Consider the following 20,228-nt stretch of genomic DNA (forward strand, 5'->3'; position numbering starts at 1 on the left):
TTCATTTTTGTACGTGCAATTGTCTTGACTTTCTACTTTACGCGTTTAAATTATACACCTTCCTAACATCCTAATACAACTATTCATTTTCTTGTATGTCCCGCCTTCTTCATCCATATATTCACACATTCATATTAATATAGTTGTTCGCAATCATAGCTATATATTTTAGTCTTTTTTTTCGCTTAACCTACAGTTCCAGTTATCATAAGCAGTTTTCCGTGTTTCGACCGTCTTCATAATTATGTTAATGGATTCATGATACTCCAATGTTATTGTACCATAATTTAGCTAGATACCTTAACGTGGAACATTCTGGATTGTTTCCACTTTTCCAATGAAAACAGTGCTGCAGTGAAGACTTGCAGACGTAGTCTTGTTCGTTCCGCTGCTTTAAATCATACTGTTGAGTCGTATTTCTGGGGTTCCATATAGGAACCCCGACTCAGACTAGTGATAGAGCGACCAACAAGCTCCAGCAAGACCCAGACCAAGAATTCCGCGCGGCGGGGCGGTGCCTCCTCCCGGGAGGCGTGTCCTGGGCGGGGCCGAGCGCGACCCAGCCCTGCGCTGCGTCACCCACGTCCCGCCCGGCTGAGGCCGGCGCGCCGCGCTCGAGTGGCTGTTTCTCCGCCAACGGGTGGCGAGGGCCCGAGGAGCGCGGACGCCGGGTGCGCCGGCCATGTCTCTCTGGGCGGGGGCCGAACTCTCGGCGCTGAATCCGCTGCGTGCCGTGTGGCTCACGCTGGCCGCGGCCTTCCTGCTGACCCTACTGCTGCAGCTCGTGCCGTCCGGCCTGCTTCCGGGCTGCGCGCTCTTCCAGGACCTGATCCGCTATGGAAAAACCAAGGAAGGGGGGCCGTCGCGACCGGCCGCCTGTCGGGCTTTTGATGTCCCCAAGAGGTAACCGCGCCCGGGCGCGAGTCCTGGCTGCCTAGGCGCGGAGAGCCGGGGGCGCCCCGCTCGAGCAGCCGGCAGGGGGCAGCAGAGGTGGGCGCGGGGCTGGCGGGGCCGGCGCGGACCGGCCCGGGAGGCCCAGGCGGGTTCCTCGACGCGGCGCAACGCCGGCCCGCCCTCCGGCTCTGCCCGCGTCCGCTGCGTGGCGCTGGGGGCTGAATGCCGCGAGTGTCCGTCGACACCGAGGGTGCTGAGCTGCGCGCACCTTCCGGGGTGCAGGAACGTGAACTTCTGGCCGCACGTAGCCTTTCCTTCGGGGTAAATGGCAGCGCTTCCCAATTTAGGCTCGGTCACCAGGCGGTAAATTAAAGTTTCCGAAAATTCTCCTGTTTCCCCTCTCCTGCACTCTAGGGGCTCATAAGCTAACTTGAGGTCGCCGGAACTCACTAAAAATGAAGGCAGGCCCTCCTTTCGCGCCTCTGTGTCCCGTATTTGTTTCCCAACTCTAAACAGTTAGGATGAAGGGTGAGACGCGGGTCACCAACTGGCGCCCACCTCCTTCGATCGCACTGACGCTCCTTACCCGCATCTCGGCAGGTGCCCCTGGAGAAATGTTCCCCAAGATGGCACATTTTAGGCAAGCCTGGTCCCTAAGCCCCATTTGACTTTCAGCAGATTTCATAACTAAGTTCAACGAGAGATTAAATCGTTAGGACTTCAATAGAATTCTTTCAGACATTGTAAGGCTTGTTATAGTTTCGGTTTTTGTTTGCTTTTCTTTAAATTCAGAACATTACCGGCAAGAGTCAGCCAAACACTGCTAGACGGTAGGAATATAGCAGTGGCTTTTCTTGGAGATACAGCCTAAGTTGGCGTTTAGGAAGGAATCTGGAGAAATGTGATAGGGTTTCTGATGTATTAAAACATCTTGGTTCTCACTTAAACCTCGCATAGGCGGTGCCCCAGGTCTGCAGACAAGAAAGAGTCTAAATAAACTTGGCTTCCCACTTTTGACTGTTGCAGAAATATTCATCAGGTATTAACACTGAGAAGCGAGCACTAGGTCATTCTGAGGAAATGTAACGGGAATGAGGCTCTGGGAAGTAGACGATTCACACACAGTGATTAAACCTCCTATTTCTTAGAAGCTCTTTGTAAGCTAAAGTTTCCGGTCATCCTATTTTTCATCAGGTTTTGAGTGTAGTACTTTTCTATTTCATAGCAGGAACATTCCTAGATTGTCATTTTTTTAGTGTTACAAGGTGAAGAAAAAAATTTTTTTGAGAGTGTGAGTTCTAACAATTTATTTTCTGAATTTTAGAAAAGGTACTACTGTTTCTGGAGTAGAGGGCATATTTCAAATCATTCCCAGCACTTACCTCTTTGGCTCCCATACCCTACCTGTTACTGCTCCGGTCTGTCCTTATATTTGACGGCCAAGAAACAAATTTTGTACCTTTCCCTTACTCTTTACTACAAAATTGGTACTCTTTGGGCTCCTTGTAACTTCTGCTATATTATGAAATAATTTATGTGTTTTTCTTCTTCCAGAATTCTAGAACGGACCTTTCCATGGTGTTTTGTTTGGTCTTTTTTCTAAATTTAAACTAAAATTCCTTTTCATACTAGAGAAGGTGCAGCAAACCCAGGCCAGTCATGAAAGGCAAAAATGTCTAGATGCTATATTTAATTATTTTTCCTTGTTCAGAATTCAGTAGTACTCTTAAAGGTGAAAATAAGCCTGTAATTTTTACACTTAGAAATAGGCAGCTGTATATCACGTTTCTGCACCCAAGAGCTTAGGTGAATTTGTTTGGGATTATTTTTTCCTAAAGAGGAAAGAATTAAACCTTAATTGAATTCATGGAATGTTGATTCCATTACCCCTGCCTGGTAGTTTTTTTTTTTTTTTAATTAAGGTGATAGTTGCTTTTCTTGTTTTCTTTTGGTTCCTGCAGTTTTGTTTTTTGTGTTTTTTTAATTTTTAAAAATAATTTATTTATTTTATTTATTTATTTTTGGCTGCATTGGGTCTTCGTTGCTGCGGGCAGGCTTTCTCTAGTTGTGGCTACTCTTCGTTGAGGTGCGCAGGCTTCTCACTGCGATGGCTTCTCTTGTTGCGGAGCACGGTCTCTAGGCCTGCGGGCTTCAGTAGTTGTGGCATGCGGGTTCAGTAGTTGTCGCTTGCGGGCTCTAGAGCACAGGCTCAGTAGTTGTGGCACATGGGCTTAGTTGCTCCACGGCATGTGGAATCTTCCCGAACCAGGGCTCGAACCCATGTCCCCTGCATTGGCAGGTGGATTCTTAACCACTGTGCCACCAGGGAAGCCCTTCCTGGAGTTTTGATTTCCCAGAAAGTCTGAATAAATACATGACCTCGAACGTGAGTCACAGTGCTCTTGACTTGCATAGTGTATATGGAAGTACTTCTGTTTCTAATATTTCAAAATATTAGAAACATTGCAATTGAATGTTTAGAATGTTATAGAAACATTGCAATTGAATTGAGCTGTAGAGACAAAGAGAACCATCCAGACTTTCCCTCCTAGGGTTCAGGGGTCCTAACCTGCAGTCCAGGGGATCTGTGGATAGAATTTGGGGCAAATTGGATTGGAAAAAATTATATCTTTATTTCACTAACCTCTAGCTGAAATTTGGCACTTTAATGGTAAATGTAATCAACAAACCACAGTAGAATTAGCAATTCCTGCAATTTTGTGACAAGTTTTTTAATGTTATATTAAAAATATTGAGGAGACCTCAAAACATTATTTTCACTATAAGAATACTGTATTATCCTCCACTATATCTTGTTATTTAATACATTAATTAAGAAGCACATATATTACAAATGTTTCTTAGTGGTTGTGTTACCTATATTTCAGCATAATTGGTTTCGTTTATCCCTATGTCTTTTAGGCATGTAGCCTTCACCAGACTGCCAAAGGAGTGCATGATGGATAAAAAATGTCAGGAATCCCTGCTCTAGACTGTAAACTCCATATGTTTACATTTGTCTTGTTTGTTACCATATCTCGGGCTCAATGCCTGATGATAATAAGGTCCTCGATCAATGTTTTGAATGAATCAAAAAAAAAAAGGTTTTAGCTTTAATTGGTTTGTTGATTAACTTGACTGCTTTCTCAGAGTAACTTTGGATGTGGTACCTTCTCTTTCATTCATTTATTTAACCATTCTTTATAGAGTACTTACTATTGCCAGGAGCTATTCTAGGTTCCTTGGAGCCTTTGTTTTTGTAAAATGGTAAATATGTAAACAAATCTTGTAAAACAAGCAAAATAATTTCAGATGGTAATAAGTGCTTCAGAGGAAATCCAGCCTGGTTACTTGATCATGAGCAAGATGGGGTTGCCGATGACAGCACTAGAAAGGATGATCAGAAAGGGGCAGGGCAGAAGATGAGTTTATTTTGGGAGGCCAGGACAGACAGCAGGCCTTACAGACCATAGTGGAGATTAGATTTTATTCTGAGTGTGTGGAAAGTAGCTTTAGGATGGGGAAGGGGGCATGGCATTATGTGATTTATGTTTGAGAGGATGACTAGCCATTGTGTGGAGAAGACTGGGTAAGAGGCCGTTAAGGGTGCTCCAGGCAAGAGGTGGTGGTATGGACTGGAGTGTTAGCATAATAGCACCTGTTCCTCATACAGGTGGTTATGACGTTAAAGCACGTGGCACAGGGCCAGGCACCTCGTCAGAACTCAGGAACCATTGGTTTCCTTCCTTAATTAAACCTATGACTCCCCTAACTGGTCCTGGGATCAGTTCTTGCAATCAGCAAGTAGTGTTAGATCAGATATCTCCTGTCCCAGAACCATTTAGTGGCTTCCAGCTCACTCCCAGGAAGAGCCCAAGACCCTGTACAGTCTTGTCCCCACCACCTCACTGAGATCCGATCGTTTGCCCCTCGTGTGGATCCAATCCAGTTTTCTGGGTCTCTCTGCTTGTTTTCTGTCCCCTCAGGGCCTTCGCCCTGTAGAGGCCTTTCCTCTACCTGGAAAGCTCTTCCCCCAAATAGCCAGATGGTTTATGCCCTCACTTCCTATAATTCTGCTCAGGTATAACCTTCTCAACGAGGCCTGCCCTACCCACCCTGTTTAAAAGTATAATACTACCATCCCCAGCACTTCCTCGTCTCTTCCCAGCTTTAGTTTTCTTGTTAGCAATTATCACCTACTGACATGGTGTAAATTTTACTTCTGTGTGTAACTGTGAGTATAAGCTCCATGAGGGCAGGAACTGTTGTCTTTTGTGTTCATTGCTGTATCCCCAGAGCCTAGAGCAGTCCCTGGCTTATACTAAGCACCAAAATGTTTGTTAAGTCAGAGGAGTGCTTGCTCGGTGCCCAGCCCTGAGCTACCATAAGGGTCCCCATATCCCTGCTCCCAGGGGTTCACTTCAGTTAAGCAAAGTGCCAAGGGGGGAAAAGAGGGAGAGCGTCTAGAAGAGAAGGAAGGAGAGTTTTCAGATCTGCTTTTGAGGCTAGAGCTGGGTCTTTTCAAAAAACAGATGTAACCACGAATTAAGAGTAGGACACGTTTCCTGTAGCAGGAAATAAGGCAAGCAAAACAAGAGATAGAATGTGCAAAATGTAGGAATAAGGAAAACAATCTGCCTGTGAATCAAAACCCCATGGCACAAGGAGGGCACAGCAAAATGTGGCTTAGCATCTTATATCAAACATTCTTGAGTAATTTGGTTGACTTATGGTTTGGTATAAATTGGTACATGTAACATAGGGCTGGAAAAGCAGGTTCCGGCAAGTCTAGATCACATGAATAGGAGCACAGCCATGTGATTTTAACTTCAGAGTCATCAGGGCTGAGTGTGGAGCCAACACTGCCACTTACTGCATGACCTTGGATAAGTAACTTAACCTTCTGAGCCTTAGTTTTCTCAGCTGCCACATGTAAATATAATGCAAACTTGACAGGATTGTTGGGAAGATGAAATGAAATACTCTTTAACTGGTCTCCCCACAACTGGACGATTCTCTTTCCTTACCAGGGGGATTTTTTTTAACTTAGAAAAGACCAAAATGAATGAACAATGCTCTCTCTCTTTTTTTCTTTTGATTGTGATATAATATACATGACATACCATTTTCCACTTTAACCCTTTTTGCGTGTACAGCTCATTGGCTTTAAGTACATTCACATTGTTGTGCAGCCATCACCACTGTCATCATCTCCAGAACTTTTCCATCAGCCAGAAGGATTTTTAAAACATAAAGTATTACTTCAGGTTGCTGTGTTCAGATGCCTTCCCATCCCACTTGAAAGCCAGTGTCCTGGGCTTCCCTGGTGGCACAGTGGTTGAGAGTCCGCCTGCTGATGCAGGGAACACGGTCCGGGAAGATCCCACATGCCTCAGAGCAGCTGGGCCCGTGGACCATAGCCGCTGAGCCTGCGCGTCCGGAGCCTGTGCTCCGCAACGGGAGAGGCCACAACAGTGAGAGGCCTGCGTACCGCAAAAAAAAAAAAAAAAAAAAAAAAGCCAGTGTCCTTACAGGGCCCTGTAGGGTCTGCCCTTGCTTTTCATGCCCTAGCACCCTCCACACATGTGTCCTTTGTTGTGCCTCAGGGCCTTCGTGGTGGTTGTTTCCTCTCCCTAGAACATTCTTTGCTCAGAAATTCACAAAGGTTATTCATTCTAGCCAAGTGTCACTTCCAGAGAGGCCATCCTTGACCACTCACCCAGAATGGCCTCCCCTCTGCACCGTCTCTGTTCCCTCACCCAGCACTGGGCTGGATGTCTACAGGTTCATTTGCTGACTGTCTGCCGAAAGATAAACTTCATCACGGCAGCCACCTGCTCAGTTTGCTCCCTGCTGCGTCTCCAGCTCCAAGAACATCACCTAGCATGTTCTAAGTGCTCAGTAAATTGTTTTGAAAACATGAAGTAGGTAAAGCGGCTGAAAGTTGCTCCTCAGAAGCTGGCCCCTCCCCTTTCCATGGGAGCCTGCAGAGCACCTTGCAGCTGCCATTCTGCTCTGCTGGCTCAGACCAGACCTGGGCTCAGTTCTAGGACGTGTGTCTTACGGAAGACCCTGGGAGGCAACCAAAGGCCAGGGGCCCAGGGGTGGGGACGAGGGGGTAGACTTGACACTCATGCATGAACTTTGCAGGAAACTAAGCTCTTGAGCCTAGAGAAGATCTGAATCCAGAATAACAGGACATCTCAGAGAGGACAGATCTGGTGATAGAATTTGTAACAGTAGTGGGGAGAATAAGTGGGTTGCTATGGAATGGTCAGCTTAGATCAGTGTTTGTCAGACGGGTTGTGGGCATAGTCTGGGGGACTGTGAGGTCTGGTACATACAAGCATACTCTGAATCAACTGGAAGAGGAGTCCCTGAATCTATGTGTAATCCTATTGACTCCAGACTGTCTTACTGCATCACAGATAAATGAGACAAGAAGGAGGGCTTAATATAGATGTGATGCATTGAAGACCAGGGAAGGCCAGGTGACCTCCAGGCACCCTGCAGTGTCAGAAAGATTTTGCATTGATTTGATTAGAGAAAAATAGTAGAGGTATAGGTAAAGAGACCTCAAAAAAGCATGTTAGGCCCTGGTGCCATATTAGGTGATTCCTTTGCAGCAAACCAGCATAATCTTTCATGTTAAATTGACATTGCTAATTACTAATTTCAACTTTTATTGGTTTTGTGGTTTTATTTATTTCATTCGTTACTGTCATGATTGCAAAATATGTATTGTATTTGTATGAGAGCGGTACCCATCAGGAGTTGATAGCTAGTTTTATGAGTTAATATTTGTCATGTTATTATAAAAGTAAGTTAGATCAACACAATTTAAGAAAACACTGAATCAGAAGACCTTTAAGGTTTCTTGCAACCCTGAGAACCTGTGATTGTGCAAATCTTGTGTAACAGTTGTACGGCTATTGCAGCAATATCACTCGAGATTTATAAATCTTCCACAGATTTGGCTAGTGTTAGCACAATCTAGGCTGTCTCTGCCAGGCCCTGGGGCCCCTATTTTTGAGTTTGAGCCCAATCCTGTTACCTGAAGATAAGAGAGAGCTAATTAACCCTACATCTAAGTTTAACAAGGTCATTCATGTTCTTGTTGACTTTAGGAAGCCTCTTTTTCTTATTAGTTAACCAGTCCCATCATTTGAAAGGAAATTTCAAAAATCTGAACATCTGTAGGATTCAGGTTCTATTAAAAAAGCAAAGCTATACTTGCGGAATGGAGGAAAGAGGATAGGGAAACTAAAAATAGTCTTCCTGTATAAAGGCTTAAAGTGGATCCACTCTGATTATTACCTAACTTGTTTTCCCTCCGCAGGTATTTTTCTCACTTCTATATCATCTCAGTGCTGTGGAATGGCTTCCTGCTTTGGAGCCTTACTCAGTCTCTGTTTGTGGGAGCACCTTTTCCAAACTGGCTTCATCATTTACTCAGAATTCTTGGGGCTGCGCAATTCCGAGGTAACAACTCCTCTGGCTAATACCAACCATTGTATCCTGTTCCTGTCTCTCCTGCCTGCAGGGAGGTGTTCTCGGTATTTCATAGCCACTCTCAGCTTCTTGGCAGGGCTGGGAAGTGAAGGGTGGGGCAGAAAGGGTTCCGCGTGGATCACAGCCAGATGGCCAAGGGGAAGGCCCCAAGTCCTTCACTGAGATCATGGCAGAGCTGAGAGTCAGCTCTTCATCCCTGATTTCCCAGCAAGTGCTGTGCTGAACAGGACTGGCTGTTCTCCCTCTGATATTTTTAGTACTTTAGGATCCCTCAGGTTTGCCTTGAAACATTTATCATATATATAGTTCCAACCACAATCATGCCTCTGGACTCCAGAAATTTGATAGAAAATTACTTTTTGATCACAGGTTAAAAATGTTTGTTATGCTGTGAGGCTTTGGTTGTATAAAAAAAATTGACTGTAAATAGTTGTTGATCAGATGATTACAAAATAGCATTTAAATTTGCCTCACTGTGCCTTGAATAAAGGATACACAGAACAATTTAAAAGGTAAGGAATTGAAGGTGAAAACCATAAAGTGGCCTCAATTAATATCAGGCATCAGGAGAGGGGCAGAATTAGAAACAAATTGTTCTGGTGCTATCTCTGTCCTTTGTTCCAGCAGCCAAACCGCTGGCTTCCTAGGAACAGTCCTTTTCTGTATAACCAGAGGAACTTGTTGCAAAAGATGACGGAAAGAAAAAGCTATGCAGATCCTACTTGGGAGGGGAAGATACCTCGGTGAATCCTACTTCACCCATTAAAACTTTACCTCTTCATTTGCTTACTGGGGGGCTGGCTGGGTTCTGATATTTGAAGGGTGGTTGTGAGGAGTTGTATTTGGTTGTTTGTTTTATCCTATTCCTGAAGAGTTAGAACTAGGTTTCACTATATTTAAATGAGAAAAGCAGGCAAAGCCAATCTGTGTGATAGAAGTCTCCATAGAGCGTACCCGTGGGAGGGTGCGGGGACGGGCAGTGCCTGGAGGGGAGCACGAGGTGCTGGTTGTGTTCTGTTTCTTGATGTAGGGGCTGGTCGTATGGGTGGGATGGGCTGGTGTACTTTGCAAAAATTCATTAGGCTGTGTCCTTATTGTATTTTTATGATGTGTGTGATAACATTTTTAAAAAACATCTAGATTTTATGTCATTTTAAAAACCAGAATTTCTTCTGACTTCTCTTGAGGCAGAGGGCTGAGAGGCAGATAGGAAGATAGATCTCAAGTCTCACAGTCCCCCAAAAGTATAATTTCTTTTTTTTTTTTAATACAGAAAGAAATGCATAACTCTTCCTGTCTCTGTTCCCATCCCCCTTTCTGCTTCTGTATATGCCTGTGTCTCTTCTCCCCACTGACCTCAGGGATCCCACCAGGAGTCCTTGCTCAGAGGTCATCCAGGAACTCTTCCTGACTATCTTCAGATGGGGATTAGTGCCAGGGACCAGAGACCATGGAGTTTGGGTTCTGAGAGCATGGATCCCTTTACAGCCGTGTAACCCAGAAGGCTTTCACATCACAGCGTAGAGTCAGGAGACCCGAGTCTGTCTCAGCTCTGTCACCAGCTTACTGTGTAACCTTGAGCCAAATGCCTTGACTTCACTTGGCTCACTCCCTCATTGCCAAACAAAGGAGGTGTTAGGCTGGATGATATCTAGGGCCCCTTCCAAGCTCTGATCTTGTTTAATACCCTGTTTAACAGTAGGGGAAATCATAACTTTGGATTAGTCCTGGAGAGAGAGATGCTGAGTGTGTTCCATTCTGAATTGTAGGGGGTGAGCTCGTGCTGTCTGCGTTCTTAGTGCTAGTGTTTCTGTGGCTACACAGCCTACGAAGACTCTTCGAGTGCTTCTATGTCAGTGTCTTCTCCAATGCCATGATTCACGTCGTGCAGTACTGTTTTGGACTTGTCTACTATGTCCTTGTTGGCCTAACTGTGTTGAGCCAAGTGCCAATGGACGGCAGGAATGGTGAGTGGTTGCTGGGGTCTGTCAGCTGAGTCACTGGGTATATGAGGGACTCCGGGTGAAGCATTCCACCAAGCATTATGGAAGTTAGAAAGTAGGAGTTCACTTCGCATTTGAGGAGTTTGGGCTCTAATTGTAGCTTTAAAAAGCCAGCATGCCCAAGGGTGCCTAGCAGATGCACATCACAACCATAACTGCTAAAACCTGAGAGACACCAATGTAAGCAGCAATGCCTTCAGTAAAGAGAATAAAGTGCAAAGTCTTCAGGAGGCCTGGTTTAGGGATGAAGAAGTGGGATGTGGGGTTTCCATCAGTGGGATTGAAGTCAGTGAACTTCTGTGGAGTTAGTCTGGAAAGGAAGAGGCAGTGTGGTCAAGAGTAGAACAGGAAGCAGGGGAACACACTGGAACAGGAGAAAGGGTCAGCAAGCCAAGCTGCCTCACCAAAGCCTCATCATCCAGGGGTGGAGGGGTGAGGGATGAGGGTGGGGAAGGGAAAGTTGTTGTGCAGGGTGAAATCATGGAATACCAGAGGAGGAAAGGGTGGCCTGAGCTCATGGTGAATAGTTGGGATTTGAAGAGGAGGTAGGGAGCCATTTTGTTGCCATCTCGTTCTTGTGATTGTTCCCGTTGTAACAAAGCTTATTTCAAGTGAGGCAGCCTGAGCGGAGAGGACAAAAGAGCACTGTGGTAAATCAAAATTGTGCCTTAACACTTCTGAGCTCTCACTAGCCAGGAAGAGGGAAGCAAAATCATGACCTTGTTTATGAGGAGGAAATGAAATGTGATTTGGGGGATGGGGGAGAGGGAGGATTGGATATCTGACATATCTGACCATGGTTTTTGTAAAAACAGTGCATGCTTATCATAAAGAATTCAAGTCATTTTGGGCGATGGAAATGAGTTTTCTAGTGCTGAGCTTAACTTCATCTCGCATCCTTGGTATCCGTCAACCCACACGCTCTAGGGTAGGTCCTTCACAGCTGTTTTCTCTAAGCCCAAGTCTCCCTGTTTCCTAAAGCTGCCCTATCCCTCCTTGTAAATTGAGCCCATGGTCTGGATATTTCCAGTACTCAGTGAGTGAGCTCTCTCCTCAGGTTTGATTTCAGTGTCAAGTGCCCCTTGATTGGCCTCTCTCTCTGTTGCTGTAGGACAGCCCGTGGCCTCCATGGCGCAAGGAACGATTTTAAAGTATGACTTATTGATGCTCTTTCTCAATTCCTGAGTTGTTTATTGGCTCCAGCCACTCAGTTAGCATCTCTCCATCTAATTTCTCTGAACGTAAGTCAGTTTTTCCTCCCTGAGCTTTTGGCTGTGGCATCCTTGTGCCTCCCATGTCATGGTTTGAGCCATCATTCCTGGAGAACAGTCCGAGGTTTTTACCCAAAGGAGCTTTCCAAAGCACTTTGGTAACCCACTAGTTTGCAGTCTGTTAGCATTACATATCTCTCCTGGAGTTTCCTCTGCTGGCTGGACCCCAACTTCCACCTTCCTTCCTGTATAAGAAGTCAAGGAAAGGCTGCTGAGACACCCACAAAATAGCTTGTAGACACTCCTTTCTGAAGTTTTCTGAAACTTGTGTTTCACTTACCTGTCCTTCAAGAGATCATCTGGGACAGTATGGGGAGGACTGGTTTCAGGAATTCATTGGAAGAGAACACTGGGGCATTTGCCAGCTGCAGAGTCTGATAGAAATGACAGGGGCTTGGGCGTCAGATGGGCCTGAGTCTGAATTCTGGCTTATTAACATCTCAGAGCCTCAGAACCTTCATCTGGAATTAGGGACATATACTGATTTCAGAGGGTTCTTGTGAAAGTGGAAAGAAAGTGTATCTGTAAACTACCCATATCTTCACATCTCCTTGCCTTCAGAGTCTAGAGGGTCCACCCCCAGTCACTCTCCGTTACATTGTTCTGTTGTTTTTTCTTCAGAGTACCATCTGTACCTTAAATTATCTTGGTCATTGATTTTTTTACTTGTTTCATCTCTTGCTACTAGAGTGTGAGTTCATGAGGACTGGGACCTCACCTGACTTACCCACTGCTTTATCCCTTGTGAGAGATGCCACACTCAGTAGACACTCAATAAGGAACGAATGAATAAATGAATAACTAAATACTACACAGATTAGACTCTCAGTAAATAGCCTTCCTCCTGCCTCCCCTTTCCTGTATCAAAACTTCCTCTTAAAATTTTTTTTTCTCTCATAGGTAATTTCTCTGCCTTTAGAGTAGGTGACTTGGCTGTAACGTGAACTTTCAGACACTTGCTTCAACTTTTAATCCTGTGGTGACTTGCTCTTATAGCCCTCTGATTTAAAACTATTTTTCATATTCTGCTTATTTTTAACTATAAAAATATAACTATTTAGTTAAATGGCTAAACTTAGTCAACATTAAGAGACTATGGTAGATTGTTTAGAGAAAGCAAGTTTTTAAAAGAAATTAACACAATTAGATTTTGGTGGACTGTCATTAGTCATTAGCTGTCATCAGCTGAGTCCTGCCTCCAGGTACCCATATGGAATAGCTTGACCCTTGGTTCTCCTACCTGAATCAACTTTGTAGGGGCTCCCTCTTGGCTGCAGAGCCTCCGGCTCTTCCCCGTTGTCAATGGACAGCTTTGTTTTTTCAGTCAAATCCCTGACTAGCCTCACTGCTTCCTGCTGAACATAGGGAAGTCCTTAATTTGTTTTTCTAATGCCAGTCCTTAGAAAACCTGCATTCTTCACGTCTTCTTGGTAGCTGGAGAAGCAAGAAGATGAAACTTTTGAGTGTTTCTACTCCTGAAACGAAATCTCTCTGACTAGATTCTCTCTAATCAGAAAGGGATACTGTTTTGGTCTTTATCTTGCAGTTTCCATTTCTCCTCTTTTTGAGAAGTTCCACTGTTAGCCTTTACTTCCAGTGATTTTCTTCACTGGCCAGAGCCAGTCAAGTCAGCGTTAAAGGTTTCCTTAGAAATGGCTCGGGATGAGATCCTTTAGGAAGTGTTTTTCTGACAGACTGTAAGAAAGAGGACATAAAACCAGGCTTAGAAATAAAAATGCTAAGTAGTCTCACCACACAAGAGTGCATCACAAGAGTGGGAGACAGAGCTGACCCCTGTGCTTGAAGCACTTGAAGAAGGAGCAAGAGAATGTGTTGATATGGAATTCTCTGCCAGGGGCCCCTGAAGCTGCCCCTGGCTGAGGAGCACACCTCCCTCATCCACAGGGATGCTGTTCTCCCCTCTGTACTTGGGAAATTATAACAGGATGATTTTCCAGTCGTGAAGAACAGAATAAGTAGGTAATGGTGTTCTACTGATTATATGATTTTTTTAATGCTCTGAGCCTCTGAAATTTTGCAGAGTTGGCTAATAAGATAATTCTTATTTCTGTAGTCTACGTGATAGGGAAAAATCTCTTGATGCAAGCTCGGTGGTTCCATATCCTCGGAATGATGATGTTCATCTGGTCATCTGTCCATCAGTATAAGTGTCATGTCATTCTCGGAAATCTCAGGAAAAATAAAGCAGGTGAGATATCTTTTAGAACCACTGCATGTGGATTTTAGCCCTCAGAAGTTAGGTGTACATATTACTTCTCTCTTTTCTTTCCTGCCCTAATTAGTTGACTAATCTATCAAATGCTCTCTTTTTTTTTTTTTTCTTGCGGTACGCGGGCCTCTCCCATTGCGGAGCACAGGCTCCGCGCAGGCTCAGCGGCCATGGCTCACGGGCCCGGCCACTCCGCGGCATGTGGGATCTTCCCGGACCGGGGCATGAACCCGCGTCCCCTGCATCGGCAGGCGGACTCTCAACCATTGCACTACCAGGGAAGCCCTCCAATGCTCATTTTTGACAAGACTCTCTGGGTCTTGATCTTCCCATCTGTAAAATGAGAGCATTTTACTGAAAGACCTCCCTGACACCGTCTAGCCCTGACATTCTGCAACTCTATTCTGTGCCCACATTTTGGGGCCTACACTGCATATATGTGTCTAACCAGCATGTGAGCCCTAGTATTACTGTGCCAAGTTAGTATCATTCCAGCTAAAGCAAAAAAACCTTGACTCTTTAGTTAACTTGTGTTGACTTATCACAGTTACAGTTTTTATTAGACTTTTTGAAATATTAAAAATGGAATAGTACTATTCAGCGTTTATCAAGTGCTTATTTTGTGCTGGCCCTGTTCTGAGTGCTTTATATGTAACTTCACAGAACTCGCTTTAGGCGGGTACAGTCTTATCCTCATTTTATAGATGAGGAAAGAGAGGCACAGAGAGGTTAAGCAACTTATCTAAAGTTACACAGCTTGTAAGTGGCAGAGCTAGGATTTGAACTCATGCAGTCTGACTCTGGTGTCTGAGTTGTTAATAGCTTGGAGGATTGTTGGCGAAACGTATTTACAGTTGTTAGTATAACCTCAGCATGTGACTTTTTAATATGTAGTAGAATGACAATGGAGGTGTGACAGGATGGTGGTTTGTACAGGTCTGTGACACCTTTTTCTAAATGAGTTTTATAAATTATTTGGAGGGTGAAGTGGTAAAACTTCGTTTTGGCAACTTCAAATGTTCAGGGTATCTTCTTTTTCCATTTCAGGAGTGGTCATTCACTGTAACCACCGAATCCCTTTTGGAGACTGGTTTGAATACGTTTCTTCCCCTAACTACCTGGCAGAGCTGATGATCTACATTTCCATGGCTGTCACCTTTGGTTTCCACAACTTAACTTGGTGGCTCGTGGTAACATATGTCTTCTTCAGCCAGGCTCTGTCAGCTTTCCTCAGCCACAAATTCTACAAAAGCAAATTCGTCTCCTACCCGAAGCACAGGAAAGCTTTCCTACCATTTCTGTTTTAAGATAATCTCAGTTATGAGGAATGCACACCAGGTGACAGTTCCAATTCCCAAGGACAACAAAGTCTAGAGACCAAAGTACAATTTCTGTAGAACTGTTTAAAAGTCTCTGGTCCATTTCTGTTACCAGAAGTCTTCAGTGCATGAGGAAAGCAATACCACTCAAGAAAATGAGTCTTGGGACTTCCTTGGCAGTCCAATGGTTAAGGCTCCGCACTTCCACTGCAGGGGGCATGGGTTCGATCCCTGGTTGGGGAACTAAGATCTCACTTGCTGCTCAGCGTGGCAAAATAAATAAAATTTTTTTAAACAATGGAAGAAATTGAGTCTTCAGAGAAGAAATACTTCTGGCAGACCTGGGAGTGCTATGTCTGCTTTCTAAGACGCTTTATAAAAGCAACCAAATGCTAAAAAGTAGATGAGACTTTTCCAAGCTGCTTCAAAAACAGACTAATCAAGAATATACAAACAGCTTCAAACAAACACACACACAGTGGAAGAGATAAGGTCATCTGTGGCTTTGTTTTTGCTACAGACAAATTAACTAGACTACACAATAAGCAATATAGCAGATGCTCAGTAACTGCTTGTTGCATATCAGTCAAAGCTGAATAGTCTTTGAAAATAACAACAATGTATAATTTCACACCAATGGATTCTGGGAAAAGTGAGTTGATTGAAGTTAGCTTATACTTATTACCACAAAGATTTCCAGCTATGTAACCATCAATAGTCATTTCCCCCTCAAATCATAGCCTAACAAAGTTTGAAACCTCTTTTATTTAATATTTTTTTGACATCCCTTTCTAGGGAGTACCTTAAAAGTGTAAGCATCTGAAATAAAATATTTTTATATTTATGCATAAAAAGCCCTCATGAATGGAACTGACTTGCTCCCGGTATTGGATAGTGCTGTAGCCTCATTCATATGTAGTTATTCAAATTGGATTAATGTCTGCCTGAGTGTATTTTAACTAATAGAATGAATCTGAAGATATTTAAAAATGAAATTTGCACTTAAGATAGCTTATGTTAAGAAAATATCCATGATTAAATCAAGTGGATATAACTGCATGGTGTGAAAGTAGAAAATAATACTATAGCCTGAGCAACGCAGTAAAAAACTGCACATTCGTGCAGCATAAGATTTACTGGCTTACTGGCTGAGGTATTAACTTTATTTCTTTTATACAGATATCTTCTTATAGTCTACTAGGTACTAAAGTTTTGCACTAAGATGTGCCATGCTATGGGGGAAAGCACCTCATTATTAACCAGACATGCATGGAAGGCACAGTCTAAGAATATCCTCCCAACCTGCATCTCTGGAGTAGTAAACCGAAGCTGGTAAACAGATTCTTTTTAACCCAACTTTCAATATATGTACATCAGCACATTTTCTAAAGTGCTTAGATTTCTGAAGTAACATTTTCTCCCCAATAATCAAATATCATTTCCATCAGCTATTCCATCTAATAAATGACATAGTCATTTCATTTATCATTTAGATTTGCCATCCTCAGGACCGGGACTCAGGAACAAAACTTTCTACACCAGAAATGTAAAGCATATTGCATTTTGGCCTTAATTGCCACACAAATGGCATAAATAATTTTAGAATATTATTTGGGCAGAAAAATGTATTTTGCTTTAGCATACGGTTTTATACTAGGTTAGACTAGGAATTTGTCTGCTATTCTGGAATTTCATTGTACTTTTAAGTAAAATAATGAGCATTCCCTGTGAAGAAGCCTGTCGGGCCCTGAGAGAGGGTTCCCAGTCAGCTCTGTGCTCCCCATGTTCTTGCCATCCTTCTCATGCTTCTCCTGTCTTCTACTCTCCCTCCCCCTTCCTTGCCCAAACATTGCATTTCTAGGTGAAGACAGAAAAGGAAGTAGTGATGTCCTCAAAGAGGCTCCGAACAAAGTTGTGTGGTCTTTGGCGAAAGCTCAGCCGTGGAGAATAATTGAGAATTGTGCTTGCAAGATCACAGTCAACGTTGCTATTTGTGCTGGTAAAAATAATCCATGTGCCTAAAGGGAGAACACCAGAGAGAGTCTGCAGATTCTTCACATGGATAATCCAGAAATAGCTTGGGGCTGGAGATTCTTGATTTTCCTATTGGCTTAGTTGAATAGCTTTACTCTTTAATTCTGTTACTATTAAGTTCGGGAAAATGTTACTGAACTACCTCATGACAGCATTCCCTGGATTAGCTACTGAATAGAAAAGTGTACTGAAAATAACCTTTGTTTTTAAGTCTCCAAGTTGTAGCTCATCCTCTATACTAACATTTGCTTTCAGTAGCATGGATTATTTTGTCTCCACAAAGCTTTGTTCTGTATTGTGTTTTTAATTCAATGAGTGGTTATTGCTAGAATTCCTATCCCAAAAAAAAGCCTTTGCCGGTACTTTTATATGAAGCTTAATGGATAGTTTAAGGAGACTGTAAACATTTGCATAACTGAAGTTACCTGAAAATTCAAAGACCATTGATAAGTAACATATCTCAAAATGAACTGTTGTATTAAAGGTCTTAAAATAGTAAATGAGCAAGTAGAAATTTTTTACACCTATCTAAGCAATTTCTGCCCACTCGCTTACATTGCTTATCAGAAAAAAAAATATTCAGCTGATTTTTATCAGTGTCTTACATTAGTCTAAGATTTTTCTGATAAATGGACAAGAAACAGTGGAGGTGGCAGTGATCCCTAAGTAATTCACGTGATGCATACTTCATCCTTTTTCTCAAATACCAATGATCTAGAAAGCCATGTATTGGTTTGGGGGAAACAGAGAGCTACTCTATGCACATATCAGGTCTCTTCCTTCAAAAAGACTCTGAACACTTGAAATGCTTAGAGGACAAAAGAACACAAGAGATTTCTCTACAGAAAGACATATCTGCCTCCTGAGCCTAGCCCTCTGGGTAAAAGCCTCATAGCACATGTGCATTTTTTGTCAGGGCTCCTTGGTCTACATAGCGTCTTTCTGTGAATTAGGTAAGTCGTTACTCTAGAACATCCCCACAAGAGCAGGGCATGAACCTTTGTGGACACAAAAGGCAGCTGGTGATAGGACTGCAGCTCAGTGAGCGGAGCTTGAGCTGGATCTCAGCCCACTCACCCTTTAGCTTGTGGTCCTTTGTGCAGTGCGCAGACTGCACAACCTTCCAGAGAGACCCTGCTCATCGTGCTGCCTGTCTGTCTGCAGATTCTGTTCACTCTTGAAGAAAACAAAACTTGATTTCATGGAATCATCTCATTGAGAAAGACCATAAGAATTAAACTAGGAGAAGGGGAAGTAAGCACTCTATGCAAAACATCTCTGCTTCCACACACTAAAAGAGGAGTCTCGTGGTTAACAGGTAAGTGACCCTCAAACAGTAGAATGTCTGTCCAGATGCTAGGATGCTGGCCCCAAGTAGAGAGAATATTTTGCTTCTCTGATTACCAGCTCCTGTCTTCCCAGCTTATTGTTCTAGTACAGCAACTCCAAGTCTTTCCACCCCATTGGGACCTCCAGTCTGTCAATAGAACGTAGTCCTTCACCTTTTCTAAGTCATATCTCCTTACCCTGCTTAAGTGAATCACTCTAATCATTCTTTGTATATATCCCCAATTCTCTTGCCGCCCCACATTGCTGCTTCCTGGTGGTTTAACCAAGGCACACCCCTGGTTAAATTCAACCTTCCCTCCTTGGTGTGTGCACCTATGCAACTGAACTATGGCTGGAGAAATACAGTCCACCAACATCCCCCTTCGAATTCATGGCCGTTAACCTCAAGTGGTGTTCACTGCTGCAGTCGTACTAAACTTCCCCAGTCCATTCACTCTCCCATTCTGCTGACTGTGTCACATCCCTGTCCTCAGGAAAATGAAGCCGCTGGAAGACAGCTTCCACCGTTACCACCACTGCCTCCACCCACCTAAGCATTTGCCCATTTATGTTGTCTGCCCTCGTTACTGTTGAAGGATACTTTCTTTTTAAAAGAGGATGTATAATCATGATTCTCACACAAATATAAAATGAGCACATGCCAAAGATTTTATTGAACTCATAATGAAGGAACTAGTAAGATGTTAGAACCAGTACCAAGAGTCTGCTGCTTACGAAGTTGCAAAATAGCTCAAAGATGAGGTGCAGATATCCTGAGGAGTGTGCTGGACAGGGCACCAGTAATATTTTTTGCTAATTTCCAAGTCATTTGCAGTTTCTTCCTGAGACTAAACAATCTCTCTGGGTTTCTACTCAAAGCTAGGCCCTCTACTTGGGCACTAGAGTCTACCTAAGGACATTGGTTAGCCATTCTTCCTCCTACTAAATCAGCCAAGTTTTGCCATTTCTCAATTTTCCCATCAGCAGAAAAATACCTTTTTAACACCTAACCCCATTGCCCTCACCACCTGATTTTTCTGGTGGCTTTGCAGCAAAACTAGAAAGAGTTATTTTGTTCTTACTAGCTCCAGTTCTTTTTCTCTCACTGCCAAACCCATTCCAGTCACTCTCCAGACCTCACGACTCAACTGACACTGCTCTTGAAAGTCCAGCGGTCACTTCTCAGTATTCATACCAGCACAGCAGCGGTGGTCTGCCACTTCACCTTGATACACTTCCTTTAATTGACTCCAAGACTCCACACACTCCGAGTTTTCCCCCTACCTCCCTGACTGTTCCTTCCCAGGTTTCTCTACAATTCCTTCTCTCTATCCTGACTTCTGAATGTAGGAATATGCCAATTCCCAGTTTTTGGTCCCTTGGTCCCTCAATCTTTAGATGGTGATCTCATACAGTCTCATGACTTTAAATACTATTTGTATACTGACAACTTCTAAATATATATATCCAGCCTAAACATCATTCCCCAACTCTAGACTCGTATGTCCAATTTCCTGCTTAATGTCTCTACTTGGTGTGTAATAGATATCTCGATAGATGTGATTAAATGTGAATTTCTGATTTTCCTCATCCCCACACCTGATCCTCCTACAGTCTTCCCATTTCTTTATTACTC

General features: G+C 43.5%; 1 protein-coding gene across 3 annotated transcripts; it reads left to right on the plus strand.

Moving 5' to 3' along the window:
- Positions 1–568: 568 nt before the first annotated feature.
- SRD5A3 (steroid 5 alpha-reductase 3) lies at positions 569–19,323 on the plus strand. 3 transcript variants are annotated; one of them, XR_013828271.1, is made up of 6 exons: positions 569–903; positions 8,234–8,376; positions 10,176–10,373; positions 13,755–13,889; positions 14,958–17,228; positions 18,428–19,323. XR_013828271.1 is itself a non-coding variant. In XM_079921099.1 (5 exons), exons 1-5 carry the CDS (start codon positions 683–685, stop codon positions 15,215–15,217), a joined length of 957 nt encoding a protein of 318 aa, XP_079777225.1. In that variant the 5' UTR covers positions 569–682; the 3' UTR covers positions 15,218–18,385. The 3 variants fall into 3 exon arrangements, 1 of the variants encoding a protein (XP_079777225.1); XR_013828272.1 differs by lacking the exon at positions 18,428–19,323 and having other exon boundaries at positions 14,958–15,881; positions 17,091–18,386; XM_079921099.1 differs by lacking the exon at positions 18,428–19,323 and having other exon boundaries at positions 14,958–18,385.
- Positions 19,324–20,228: the final 905 nt, after the last annotated feature.

Source organism: Stenella coeruleoalba (genome assembly GCF_951394435.1).
Source record: "Stenella coeruleoalba genome assembly, chromosome: 4".
Taxonomy (NCBI): domain Eukaryota; kingdom Metazoa; phylum Chordata; class Mammalia; order Artiodactyla; family Delphinidae; genus Stenella; species Stenella coeruleoalba.